The 14,314-nt window shown below is 35.4% G+C and overlaps 1 protein-coding gene across 11 annotated transcripts in view; it reads right to left on the reverse strand.

Moving 5' to 3' along the window:
• OSBPL1A (oxysterol binding protein like 1A) overlaps positions 1 to 14,314 on the reverse strand; it is a 333,490-nt gene that overhangs the window by 131,714 nt on the left and 187,462 nt on the right. The window contains exon 1 of one of the 11 annotated variants that reach the window (XM_007487599.3): positions 4,217 to 4,579. The exons of 9 other annotated variants lie outside the window; for them this stretch is intronic. In XM_007487599.3, the coding sequence (XP_007487661.1) occupies positions 4,217 to 4,234 (18 nt within the window). In that variant the 5' untranslated portion in view covers positions 4,235 to 4,579. Of the gene's footprint in view, positions 1 to 4,121; positions 4,141 to 4,216; positions 4,580 to 14,314 lie in introns of those variants that run through there. One more of the 11 variants, XM_056823810.1, reaches the window with a different exon arrangement.

Genomic DNA, 14,314 nt, shown 5'->3' on the forward strand with positions numbered 1-14,314 from the left:
TGACAGGAGGAAGAAGAGGGAAGAAGAAAAAAGAGGAGGAGGAAGGAGGAGGAAGAGGAAGAGAATTTATTGGTATGAGAGCCCAGAGAGAGGGAAGAGTCAAAGACAATCTGAGATTGTGAATCTAGGTAAATGGAAGTATAGTGGTACCTTCAACAGAATGAAGTAAATCTTTAAAGTGTTAGAATGTAATGCATTCTATAAATACTCAGCTAAAGGATACTTATAAATCCAAGGGAGTTGCTCTTTATATAAACTTCCACTGAGTCTTATCTAATACAGTTGAAAAACAATACATAATAATCTATTCTCAATACAAGGCTCACACAAATTACTGACATAGCTATTTAACATGCAATTCCTCTGCATGTTAAAGTCTCCAAAATTATCAAGTCTTCTTTTGTTTGGTAAAATTTCTTCATACTGTTGCTACTCTTGAACAATAGCATGATTATATATATATAGACAGCCACAAATCATAAAACTGAAAATAGAAAATAAACTAACTCTTCTTGTTGGAAAAAGCAGCTAGTTAGTATAAAAGGCCATTTAAGAACATTTAAAAGCAACAACAAAATAAGACCTAAACAAGATCTGGAAAGAACAATAAGGAATTGTACCTCCTACCCAAACATGAAATTTTAATTACCTTTTTAGAAAAGACCTGGATAATTTTTAGTGTAGGAACATGAACTGGACCTGAGATATTGGTATAAGGGAATTTATTCTACCATTTCAGGTTGGCACCTTCCTCTGTAACTTAGTTTTAAAACTGTCTACAGAACTGAAAGGTTAAGAGACTTGCCCATGGTCAAAAAGTCAATGTCAGAGGGAGCACCTGTAACCCAGGTCTTCTTGATTTTGAGGTCAGTTCTCTAATCCAACAAGTCATACTACCTTTAGATAATTTTAAAGAAGGAAGGAAACAAGCACTTGTCAAGTGTCTGCTTTATGCCAGGCACTGTGCTAAGTACTTTACAAACATCTCATTTTATCCTCATAGAAACCGTGGAAAATAGATGCTATTATTATTTCCTTTGGAAGGTCAAGGAAACTCACCTGGGGGCACCTAGGTAGCTCAGTGGATTGAGAGTCAGGCCTAGAGACAGGAGGTCCTGGGTTCAAATCTGACCCCAGACACTTCCCAGTTGTGTGACCCTGGACAAGTCACTTGACCCCCATTGCCTAGCCCTTACCATTCTTCTGCTTTGGCTCCTAGATGGAGGGTAAGGGTTTAAAAAAAAAAAGGAAAGAAAACTCACATAGACAAGAGGTCAAGTGACTTAGCCTGGGTTATATGACTAGTAAGTGGCTGAGGTTGTATCTGAACTCAAGTCTTTCTAACAGGGTACAGAAAGAATCATATGAAATTTTGAGTACAACAAATGACAGATTATTTTGATTGATTATGCATATTTGTTCCAAGACATTTGGGTGTTTTTTTTTTTCCAACGAGGTCAGAGACAGAGAAAGTGCACTTATTTAATTAAAAAACACTTAAAATTTTTAGAAAAGTTGGGGGATTCTACAATGTGGAATGCTGCCTGTAGTTTCAGTTGAGGTCACCATATTGCTAGTTTTACTTAATTGTTTTACTTTGTTACTAGAGAGGTCTCACAAAGAGATTATCTAGAAATAAAATGTTGTTTGTTGTCTTTTGTAGTCAGAGGACCACAATGACATCACTGGTGATATCTTGTGCATAAATTGGATTTAAGTGAGGCAGAGTTGTACAATGTCACTGGCCTCACTCTCTCTATTCCAGTCATCCTAGTGCACTGGCAAAAGAAAAGTCAAACCAACTAATGATGGCTCAGGATGAGGTGGATGACATTAGCATCGGTTCTAAGCATTCTACAGCACCTGCTTGTCCCCTTAGTGGCCCACTGGAACAAACTGCTTGGAGATGTCTTCATATGTCTAAGGTAGACACCATATTTTAGTGCCTTTATAGAGGCAGCAATCAACATTAGCTTTGTTTGCCTGTTATGTTGTTGATTTTCAGTTTGCAGTTCTTTAAAACCAGCAGATCTTTATCACATGGAATACAATGTCCAACCAAATCTCCCCCATCTGTACTCTAGATTTGTGGAAATCAAATATAGATAGAATTTAACACATCCCTGACAAGTTTCAATATCAAAGTTTTAGCCATTTACTCTTGCTTGTCCAGATATTTTTTGGATTCTAAGACTACCACTCAACATTTTAGATTATGTTCACAGGTATATAGGAATAACTATATTCCTTCTCATGTTTTATCTTCAAATATAAGCAGGCTAACAAAGCTAACTTTACTGAAGTTACTAATAAAATGTAGCACAGAAGAGAATCAAAGAAAGCCCCAAGCTACTGCACAGGAGCCTCCTTCTAGGGATCAGAAAGGACAAATGAACCAATCATTCAGGAAGTCCCAAATCTATTTAAAATAAAATCTTTCTCTCTCATTAACAAAATATAGTACCACATTGTCAAATGCTGTCTTGAAATTCAAGAAAACATTCCCCTGACTTTTCAGTCTAATACAACCCCTTCTCTCTTCTGAAGTCTCCACTAACCTTAGCACCTCCCATGTAGATTACTACAATGGTCTGTTATTTGGTCTATCTCCCACAAATCTCTCCACTCCAAAGAAGCTCCACTCAGCTGCCAAAATGACTTTCCTAAAGTGCAAAATCTGATCATGTCACCCATCCACAACTCCACTCAACAAACACCAGTGATTGTTTATCACCTTTAGAATTAAATAGAAAATCCTCTGGTATTTAAAGCCTATCATAACCTAAACCCCACCACAGCTTTCTAGTCTTCTTAAACCTTACAATCTCTTGACTTAATGTAATCCAGTGATGATCCTGGCCTCCTTGTTATTCATTGAACAAGGCACTCCTCCCAATGCTGGGTAATTTCACTAGCTACACCCTAAGCCTGGAATGCTCACCCTCCTCATTTCTGCCCCCTGGATTCCTTGGCTTCCTTCAAGTCTAGGCTAAAATTTCATTTTCCCTGAAAAGTTTTTCCTGAGTGCCTTTTAATTCTAGTGATTTTCCACTACTGATTATTCCCAGCATACCCTGTACATATACCTTGTTTGCCTATGATTGTAGATCAGCTCCCCCATTAGACTGAGTCCCTCAAAAGCAGGGACTCTTTTGCTTTTCTTTGTATTTCCAGCACTTAGCACAGTTCCTGACACATATTAAGTGCTTAATTAATGCTTACTTTAAAAGAAAATAGTTATTCTTTGTTCATCTGTTTTTCTGTAATGGTTCAACCTTTGTCATTCCTTGTGGCTCACAAAACATGCCTTTAATAACATTTACTACATGTTTAAAAGGAATAAAAGACTAAATAACAAAATAATATTAAGAATCTTCCTTTTTTTTGAAAATCAAAATATCTTCCAATCTTCATCCTTTTACCATCTCTCATAATCTTCATTTTTCAAAGAACACCAGCATTCAATACTCATTTCTTTTTTCCCTCAACAACCATTTCAAAGATCTTCTAGTACCATTAGACAATAGAACTAATCTAAGTCTGATGATCTGAACTAACTGAAAGCAGTTATATGTGCATTCTTGCCATTTCTTATTAATTTCAAATTTTCAACTTTGTTATAAAAAGCTTTGTTCTATACTTCCTATTCTTATCACCATTTTTCTTGGCATTACCTCTTCCTTTATTCCTGTCTTAGAAGAAGACATGGTTTTATTCCTTAAAAAGGCTAACCTCTCTACCTACACAAGTAATCCTATTTTATTCTATCTACTCCAACAGCTTGCCCATTCTATCATTCTCACTCTATCAAAATTTTTGTTTGTTTGTTTTTTAAAATCCTTACCTTCTGTCTTAGGATCAATACCATGTATTGGTTCCAAGGCTGAAGAACAACAGTAAAAGCAAGGCAATGAGGGTTAAGTGACTTGCCCAGAGTTACACAGAAGTATCTGAGGCAATATTTGAACCAGGACCACCTGTCATTTGGCATGGCTCTCAATCCCTGAGCCATCTAGCTGACTCCTCTTATCACATACTTTCAATCCCTCCCTATCTACTAGCTCTTTTCGTACTGTTTATTAAAAATGTCCATGTCTTCCCCATTCTCAAAAAATCCTTACCTGATTATTCCATACCTGATAATAATCTTCCTATATATCTTATCAGTCCTTTGTGGTTAAACTTCTTGAAAAGGTCATTTATATGCAATAGATACCTTCGCTTCTGCTTTCATCTCTTTTAACTCTTTATAAATCCATTTTCCAACTTCATCATTCCACTGAAATGGCTCTCTCTCCAAAGTTACCAGTGAACTCAATGCCTTGAGAAATTGTAGATTTCCTGTCCTTGGAAATTTTCAAGAGAGCTTATAAAACCACATTAAAGATGTTGTAGAAGAGATTCTTGGTGAGTTACGGATTGGTCTGGATGACCTATAAGGTCCCTTCTCAATCTTAAATTCTATGAAAATTTTCAAAGTGTTATTTATAAAGCAAAACTATGGAAAACAGAGATTAGGGAAACAAGGAACTGGGAATAAAGAGCTTGGAGAGAAACTGAGTGACAAGTCATGGTAGAGGAGGAGGAGTCTGGATTATTCAGAATTTACTTAACAGAAGTGTTTATAGAACTAACCAGCTTCAAGATTCCAAATGGAATGTTACTGTGACAGAATAAGCCAGACAATCTTATTAGTGCTTTTGAAACAGGTCCAAAACTGTCTGCATCAACAACATTCCATTTAAGGTGACATTTGCGAAAGAACTACTCATTTCCCTTCAAGGAAGCATCAGATATTTCTTTGAAAACAAAATGAAATTCGTTCACTGAATTCTAATAATTGGAAAAATTACAAGGGGCAACTAGTCAACTGCTTATCATGAGTTACTACATCTAAACACATTGCTGTGGAAAAATGAATAGGATGAACATGTTGCTCATCTGAAGTTCATAATCTAGATGGAAAATAAAGAAAAAAAGCTCTCGAACAAACCACAAGCCCGTGTAAAGTGATGAACAGATAGAAATAGTGTTTGATTATAAGACCAGAATAAATTTACAAAGTAAGGAGTGATAGGAACCAATCAATCAGCAAGTATTTATTTAACACCTACTATGTACCACACATTCTACTAGGTACTGGGGATACAAAGACAAGAAACTTACATTAGGTATACAAATAAACAAAGCAGATACAAGGTACCCTTGGAGAAGGGGGATATAACTGAAAGGTCTGATGCAGAAGGGAATCAGAAAACCTAAGAGGCAGAAGTAATGAGAAGAGAACATTCCCAGTTATGTGAAGGATGGCTAGAAGGCCAGTATAGCACAACAAAGCATATGAAGAGGCCTAATCTTTAAGAAGGTTGGGAGACAGGTTGTGAGGAACTTTAAATGTCAAATAGAGGAATTTGTATGTGATCTTAGAGATAACAGAAACTACCTGGAATTTAGGTAAAATCTGAAATATATAATTTTCCACTTAAATTAAAATAACATCAAATTTACAGGGGGGGGGGGAAGAGTCATTTAATGAATGAATACAATTATCTATAGCTTTCAAGAGAAACAACCTGTGTAACAATCATGGTGCAAACAATGCAGCATTCTTTCTTAGTGCCAGTCACTCCCTGCATATTCCACCAATATTTAATGCAATCACTCTAACTGCTTTGTTCAACTGCTTTGGCATTTTTAAAAGCTTTTTTGTACCAACTTTCATTTAATTTAAGCTTTTCTTTCCTCAAAGCAAAATGGGAATAGGAATAAAATGGCAACAATACATACCACCTACAATATTTTTTCCCACTGATAAAAAAGACAATAGTGACATACTCTCTATCTTTAAATTTGCATAGCTCCATATTTTTATGATCAAAGGTAATGTTTGTTGGACTCTTTTCCTAAAAGAATGACTCATCCAAATAGTTACCAAATTAATATAAGGTATAGAAATGTGTCAATAAAAACTTCAAGTTACATTTATACTTCATTATGCAAACTGATATGGAACCTAGTACTCATATTTCTGAATTATACTGGCAAGTAATTTAGTATAGCTACAAAAACTGGAAATTTACCTAGTTATGCAAATGTCTTCTAATGGAAGCATTCAATGAAATGAACTATGAAAACCTAAGGTTATACATTCTGAGTGTCTTTCTATATGCTCCAACTATTTTTTGCCCTTTAATCTGGAAACTGACTTTTGTCTATGATTGTCCTATAAGTTTTCATTTTGGGGTCTTTTTTAGGAGATAACTAGTAGATTCTATTTTCACTGGGCAATTTTCATTCATGACTTTTGAAATATGAAAGTCAGGTTCTTTTTTAGTAATGGCTTTCAGGCAGTCCAATGTTTCTTGCTTCATTTCTTCCAGACATTCTAGTTTGACTTTCTGGTCATGCTAGGTTTTTCTGTGAAACTGTGCTTGTAGATGTTATGGAAATATTCTCTTCTGTGTTTGTGTCTTCGATATCCCTGGCTCAACAACAGCTTTTTCTAATGGGTATAAACCATGTATGTTATATATACACACAGACACACACACACACATATATATATATATATATATATATATATATATATATATCAACTGTTTATAGACTACTCTTAATTTTTTTATTTACTCAATCTTCTATGCTTTCCTAATTGGGATTTTGTGTTAGAGCCAACTCTGTGTACTTCTGGGAAAAAATATATGGGCCTTCTTTGGTCCTAAACTGCATTGTATAGAATTCTGTTGCTCCTTTCTCTGAGGACATACAGCCTCTCTCTACCCATAATGAGTTTTAACAAACTTTCCCCCACCCACCCCCCAAAAAAGATTAATTGTGGTTTCTCTTTGGATTTTTCTGATCACTATCTCAGTCTGGGGCCTTCTTTGCTCACTGCTAGAATAGTTGTAGGACAAGGCTGGGCTGTACTACTTCCTCCTATTTTATCACTACTTTCAGTCTCTCAAGGTTATAAATTAATCAATGTCAGGATTTTTAAGTGTAATCCAATCTTTGCCTAAGCCTGAGGCTTACATGCGGCTGCTTATATGACAAAAAAAGACATGACTGAATCCAGAGAGAAAATGTTAAGCACAATGATGCAGACTTCTGTGAGGAACTTACTGAATTGGTACAGGAGACATTCATAGGATGGAGAAAGAAGCTACAGAAAGGTAGAAGCAGTCAGTTTCTCAGCATATTACTGATTTAATGCTTGCCTCTATAGAGATGGATAACAGAAAATACCTCCTTAGATGAAATCAAACTTGTTCCTTGGTTGAAATAGGCTTTATTTTACTTGGAGAGCTAGAGAATTTGTTTACCCTTACATTTTTTTTGTCCTATCTGTAAAATTTCCTTGACTTTTGTTTACTGTTTTGCTTGGGCAAATGAACTTACTCAATAGTCACTAATTGTGAAGCTCTTTTGTGTAACCAGCATTCGGTAGGAAGGAGCTGAACTGGTGAATATAAACTAAGGACTATTCTCTCCATTAAAAGTAACCAAGGAAGCAGCTTTCCTTTTGAACCTAGACTTACACATCTAAACCAGAGAAATTTCACTAAGAGATAGATGTAATTAAAAAAAAAATTTTAATTCAAATTTATTTTATTTTCCCCAATTACATGTAATAATAATTTTCAGTATACTTTTCTAAAATTGTAAGATCCAAAACAACTCCCTCCCTTCCTTCCTCCCACTTGGAGACAGTAAGCAATTTGATCTGGGCTATACATATATTATCATGCAAAACACACTTCCATACTGGCCATTGTAAAAGTACACACATAAAAAACCAAAATCCCAAAATAAAACCATAAATACACTGATGTGAAAGATAGTATGCTTTGATCTGCATCCATCCAACTTGACAGTTCTTATTCTGGAGGTGGACCAGCATTCCCTGTCATATGTCTTTCAAAATTCTCCCTGATAATTGCATTGCTGAGAGTAGCCAATTTTTCCCATTTGATCATCACACAAATGTTACTGTGCATGATGTTCTCTCAATTTTATTTAGTTTGCTCTGCATCAGTTCATACAGATCTTTCCAACTTTTTCTGAAATCATCCTGCTTATTTCTTATAGCTCCATCACCAATATATACAACAATTGTTCAACCATCCCCCAATTGATGGGCCCATCCTCAATTTTCAACCACAAAAAGAGCTGCTATAAATATTTTTGTTCAAATTGGGTCTTTTTTATTATCTCTTTATGATATAGACTACTAGTGGCACTACAGTTTTACAGCCCTTTGGGAATAGTATCAAATTTCCCCCCAGAATGGTAGGATCAGTTTACAGCTCCACCAACAAAGCATTAGTGTCCCAATTTTGCCACATGCTTCCAAACATTTATCATTTTCCTTTACTGTTACATTGGCTAATCTGATAGATGTGAAGAGTAGTACCTCACCATTGTTTTAATTTTCATTTCTCTAAGAATGATTCAGAATATTTTTATATGATTATTGATGGCTTTGATTTCTTCATCTGACAATTGCTTATTTATATCTTCTGGTCATTTGTCAATTGGGAAATGGCTTGTATTCTTACAAATTTGTCTTAGTTCTTTACAAATCTGAGGAATTAGACCTTAATCAGAGAAATTTGTTATAATTTTTCCCCCCTGACTCCCCCAGTTTGTCATTCATTTCCTTTCTTTAAAAAAAAATCTAGGGGGCAGCTGGGTAGCTCAGTGGATTAAGAGCCAGTCCTAGAGACGAGCCTTAGAACCAATAGACAGTACTGATTATAAGATGGAAGGTAAAGGTTTTAAAAATATATATAGTTTTTTTTTTTTAAACCCTTGCCTTCCGTCTTGGAGTCAATACTGTGTATTGGCTCCAAGGCAGAAGAGTGGTAAGGGCTAGGCAATGGGGGTCAAGTGACTTGCCCAGGGTCACACAGCTAGGAAGTGGCTGAGGCCAGATTTGAACCCAGGACCTCCCATCTCTGGGTATGACTCTCAATCCACTGATCCACCTAGCTGCCCCTGTTATTTCCCTTCTAATCTTGGTAACATTAGTTTTGTTTGTATGATATAATCAAAATTATTGATTTTGCATCTTATAATGCCATCTCTTATTTGTTCATGAATTCTTCCCTTCTCCATAGATCTGTGGACGGGTAAACTATTCTATGTTCCCCTTATTTACTTATGGCATCAACTCTTTATATCTAAATCATATATCCATTTTGACCTTATATTAGAATAGGGTGTGAGATGTTGGTCTATACCTAATTTCTGCCACACTATTTTCTAATTTTCCCAGCATTTTTTGGTGAGTTTTTATCCCAAAAGTTGGGGTCTTTCAGTTTATAAAATACTAAATTACTAAGGCTATTTACCCCTGCACATTATATATCTAATCTATTCCACTGATCCACCATTCTATTTGTTAACTAGTACCAGACTGTTTTGATAATTATTGCTTTATAGTATGGTTTGAGATCTGGTACTGCTAGGCTATCTTCACATTTTTTTCCATTAATTCCCTTACTATTCTTGACCTCTTTTTTTCTTCCAGATGAATTTTATTGTTTTTTTTTCTAGTTCTATAAAATAATTATTTGGTAGTCTGTTTGGAAGATAGATGTAATTTCTAATGCTAGCCTAATACTCCTGTAAAATACTGGAGGAAAAAAATATCTAGGCTTGGCTGTCCAGAGCCTTGTCTGCTCCTCCCTTCAAGTTAGAAAACTGGCAGTGGAGCCATGACCCTTGGCTCTCCTCTTCACAGAAGCAGACCAAATCTCAAGTTATATCTAGGCATGCCTCCCCAAAGCCACTTCTATATATTTAGTTAACTCTCAAAAATACATGTGGTAATAAACCTGAAACAGTTTTTGACAAAGTATAAAAATTTGCTCCCATGATGTAATTTGAATCCTAGTAACTCCAACAATTTTTCTAACAGCATTCAATCTCCAAGGTTTTGTTTTCCAGAAATAAATACTGAACAGATGGAAAACCTCTTCTTTTCATTAGCACACTGATTTGGGATGGTGCTACTTGCACAAAATTCATAAATCCAAGTTTTTGACTAAAAAAGTAAATTCCTTGAACCACAAGAACCATTTTAAATGGATCATAAAATCTGATGTGTATATACATTATCATGGAAGATTGGGGGTTGTCATCTACATTGTAGCAATGGGAGAATCTCTTCTCTAATATCATTGGAAAGCAACATGATGTAATGAAAAGAACACCATATTTGAAGCTAAAAGACCTGGGTTTGACACCTGCCTCTGACATTAACTACCTGGGTGATCTTGGGGGCAAGTTACCTAACCTTCTGGGGCTCAAGTTTTTTCATCTACAAAATGAGGAAGGTTTGACAAGATGGCTTCGAAGGTGCATTCAAGCTCTAGATTTATGATCTTACAATTCTACTTAGATCATAAGTCATATATTTAGATATAGAAGGAACCTTGAGGTCATCTAGTCCAACTGACTAATTTTACAATTGAGAAAAATAAGTCCCCAAAAGGTTAAGTTATTTGCAGTTTACAAAAGTAGTAAGTTGCACAATCAGGATTTGAACCCAGGTCCTACTTACCAGATAGCTGTATGACAACAGGAAAGTAACTTTGTTTCTCTGTCTTAGTTTTCTCATCTATAAAATAGAATTTAACTAGATGACTTCTAAGGTTCCTTCCTGCCTCAAATAAGATGGCCATCTAGCTTCTGTTTAAATATGTTCTGTCACAGAATTACTAGTTCCTAGGTTCAGTTCATTATATCAGTTAGACAGATTTGATTATTAGAAAGTTTATTAGAAATAACTCTGGATAATCCCTGATGGCATCAGTTTGGGAATTTTTTTCCACCAACATAGGTCACAACTTGCTATACTACAGAACTCATCAATATTTTACCATAAATTCTCAATAGAGGGTCTACTAAGTGCAATAAATGACCAATAAATTTCATTCTTTTGTTCATTTTGTATTTCAAGGTTAAAAGTGTATCACTCTCATCAACTAGGCCACCTAATTTAATAGCAGTACATGTCCTAAATAAAGCCAAGATACTTTTCACTTTGCTTCCTGCATAAAGTGACTTTTCTTAATATGTTAAGAACCTGTTTACACCTAAAATGTACATTCCATTACTTTTGAGTTGTCTATAGTTTTAATTCTCTTATTAAATTCCACAATGTACCACTGTATAACAAACTGAGAAGAGAGTTGAGTTTTGCGCTGATGTACAATGGGGAATTACTGAAGGAATGGTATAATTTCCCAAAATTCAATCTTTTCTAATTTTTTTCCTCCAACTCCTAAATTTTATATCTATCTCATTATTCCTTTGAAGTGCTTATTCAATATACATATATTGATAGATAAATGCCATGGGCTAATCATTCGGCTACATGAAATAATCAAGGAAATATATGATTTAATTTAATTTTCTTTGTTTTTACAATTTTTACTGTGTGCTTTAGCTAAAATACTTATAATTTTTCTGGAGAGGCTTTGTAATATTTTAGAGACTGATGTCATTAATATGGCGTCATTTGTGAATAAGGATAACTTTGACTTAAATGGGAAATCCTACTTTCACCTCAATTTATAAAGGGCATTTTCTATGATATACATTAACACCTTTTGCAAACATTTGACTTTATGTCAATACTCAGTGGAATCTGGACTGAAATAATCTCTGGAGTCATGTCTGTCATGGACAAATCACTGAGAGCCTTTGTTCTCAGGAGAGCCTTTAAAGCAACAATTTACCAAGTCAAATGCTTTCTCAAAATCAATAAACAAACAAAAAAGAATCTTATTTTTTATACCCTTCAGCCATCTGTGATTGTAAAGATGTAATTGACTACTGGAAAATAATCACATGAAAAAGGCTATTTTTTTCCTTTCTTGTGGTTTCACAGATTGAACCCACAATAAATGTGTAGGACAGCCTCATATTTTAGAGAGGCAAAAAACAGGCATCTGGACAAAAGTTGCAAATGTCTTCTTAGGTCACTTATAACCCCCTAATAAAAGAACCATCTGGGATATCTTCTTGGGGGAAGGGGCATTTTCCCTTCTGAGATATGGTGAAGGAAATATTTAAGTACTTTTAAAACTTAGACATTTTTGGTGCAACCAACCAATCAAACATACATTTACCAAATCTACAATGTGCCAGGCACTGTTCTGGGAACAAGGGATACAAAGATGAAACAAAATGAACAGTCACTATTCTCAATGGGCTTGTCTTTTATTGTTAGAAAAAACATATTCAAATATAAGAATATATAGAATATTAAATAAATGCTAGCTTTGAGAGGGAAGATACTAGCAATTGAAGAGAGGGACTCCAGAAAACCTTTATATAGATATAGGAGGTAATAGTAAAGCTGAGTTTTGAATACCTGGATGATAAGTATTTACTAAAAGACTGACTATAGGAATAAAAGTATCCCACGAAATAAAAGTGAAGAGGGAAAATCTTCCAGGCACTGGAGTTGGCCAAACACAAAGGCACAAAGATGAGCAGTTAAGGGTCTCAATGTGGGTGTCATAGAGAGAAGGCCAATTTGGCTAGACCTTAGAAAGTGGGAAGGAAATGTATAATGAGATTGGAAAAGTCACTTGGGACCAAATGGAAGAGGGTTTTAAAAGTCAAAGAGAGGAGGTTTCTACGTGATGCTAAAGGCTCAGAGGAAATCAATGGCATTTATTCAGTAGGAGGTTAATATTCAGTAGTAAGGTCTGTGCTTGAATATTTTTGCTTTTGGGTCAAGGATGAATTGCAGTAGGGAGCATCCAGAGGTGAAGAGATCAAGATTAAAACTAAGGCGGTAATTCTTTAAGTAGAGAAAGGATTAAAGAGAAAGGCAAATGCATTTATTAAGCACCTATTATGTGCCAGACACCATGCTATGCACTTTTCAAACATCTCACTTGACATTTACAACTGCCTTGTGAAGTGATAATAGGATCCCCATTTTACAGTAAAGGAAACTGAGGTGGGCAGCAGCTAAGTGATTTTCCCAGGGTCAAACAACTAGTAAGTGACTGAGGCTGGATCTGAACTTAGGTCTTCCTAACTCCAGGCACATCAGTCCATCAACTATGCTACATAGTTGCCTGAGCAAAGAGAAGAGATCCAACGCAAGAGATGCTGGGGTGCTAAAAAGGGCAAGATTTGGCAAGTGGTTGGAGATGAGGTGAGGAAGACGCAAGTTAATAGATGAGGATAATGCTGAGGTTGTGAATTCTGGAGACTGGAAGGATCACAATGACCATAATAGATATAGGGTTGTTCAAAAGAGGGATAAGTTTGGGGAGGGTCTTAAATGTCTGTCTTCCTCCTTTTTCCCCACAATTCTATCTTCTTTTAGACTACTTTTTCATCTTTCACATGCTACAATAAATCTGCCAACCTCTAATGTCCACTCAATAGTCCTACTCTCTAAAGGAAAATAGAATAGATTTATATATCTTTATTCCATATGACAACTGACAAATCTGAAGATCACTATCATACCCTTCTCCTTAGTCTTCTCTTCTCTACATATATATCCAAAATTCTTCAACTTGAAGATCTGAATTCTGAAATCCATTTTATTTTGTTTGTCGATTTTTCTCTTAAAACATAGGGCATGCAGGCAGCTAGGTAGTTCAATGGAGAGAGCCAGACCTGGAGATGAGAAGTTCTGGGTTCAAATCTGATCTAGCTATGTGACCTTGGGCAAGTCATTTAACCCCAGATTGCCTACTCCTTGCTGCTCTTCTGTCTTGGAACCAATGTTATCAATTCTAAGACAGAAGGTAAGGTTTAAAAAAAAAAACAACTTAGGGCAAAGAATTAAATTAGATACTCGTAATAAGCACAGAATACAATGGTACTATTAATTCTTCTTATTGGGATCAGATACTTCTATCAAGGTAGTTTTAAGATACAACATTTTTTTCTACCAGTCACATCAATTCAATTTGATAAGCATCATTAACCTTACATTTTACTGGAGATATAACATTTACAAGATAAGAAAAGAAAATCTGAGGTGGGAGAAAGTAAGGAAAAGAATAACACATTTAAGTTCATAGGGAACTAATACAGATCTGTAGGTTTAAAAGCCATTCTCCAATAATCAAAATACATTGTTTCCAAAAGAAATACTCAAACATTTCTTAAGTGTTTCCCATGTGTCAGGCACAGTGCTTAGCTCTATGGATACAAAGAAAAACAGTCCTTGCTTTCAAGAAGTTTATAACCTAAATGGAGGAAGACAATACATAAGAGGAAGCAGAAGGTGGGGAGAAGTATGTACCAAAGAGTATCCACAGTGGTTTCA

This window comes from Monodelphis domestica, chromosome 3, assembly GCF_027887165.1.
Source record: "Monodelphis domestica isolate mMonDom1 chromosome 3, mMonDom1.pri, whole genome shotgun sequence".
In the NCBI taxonomy this organism is placed as follows: Eukaryota; Metazoa; Chordata; class Mammalia; order Didelphimorphia; family Didelphidae; genus Monodelphis; species Monodelphis domestica.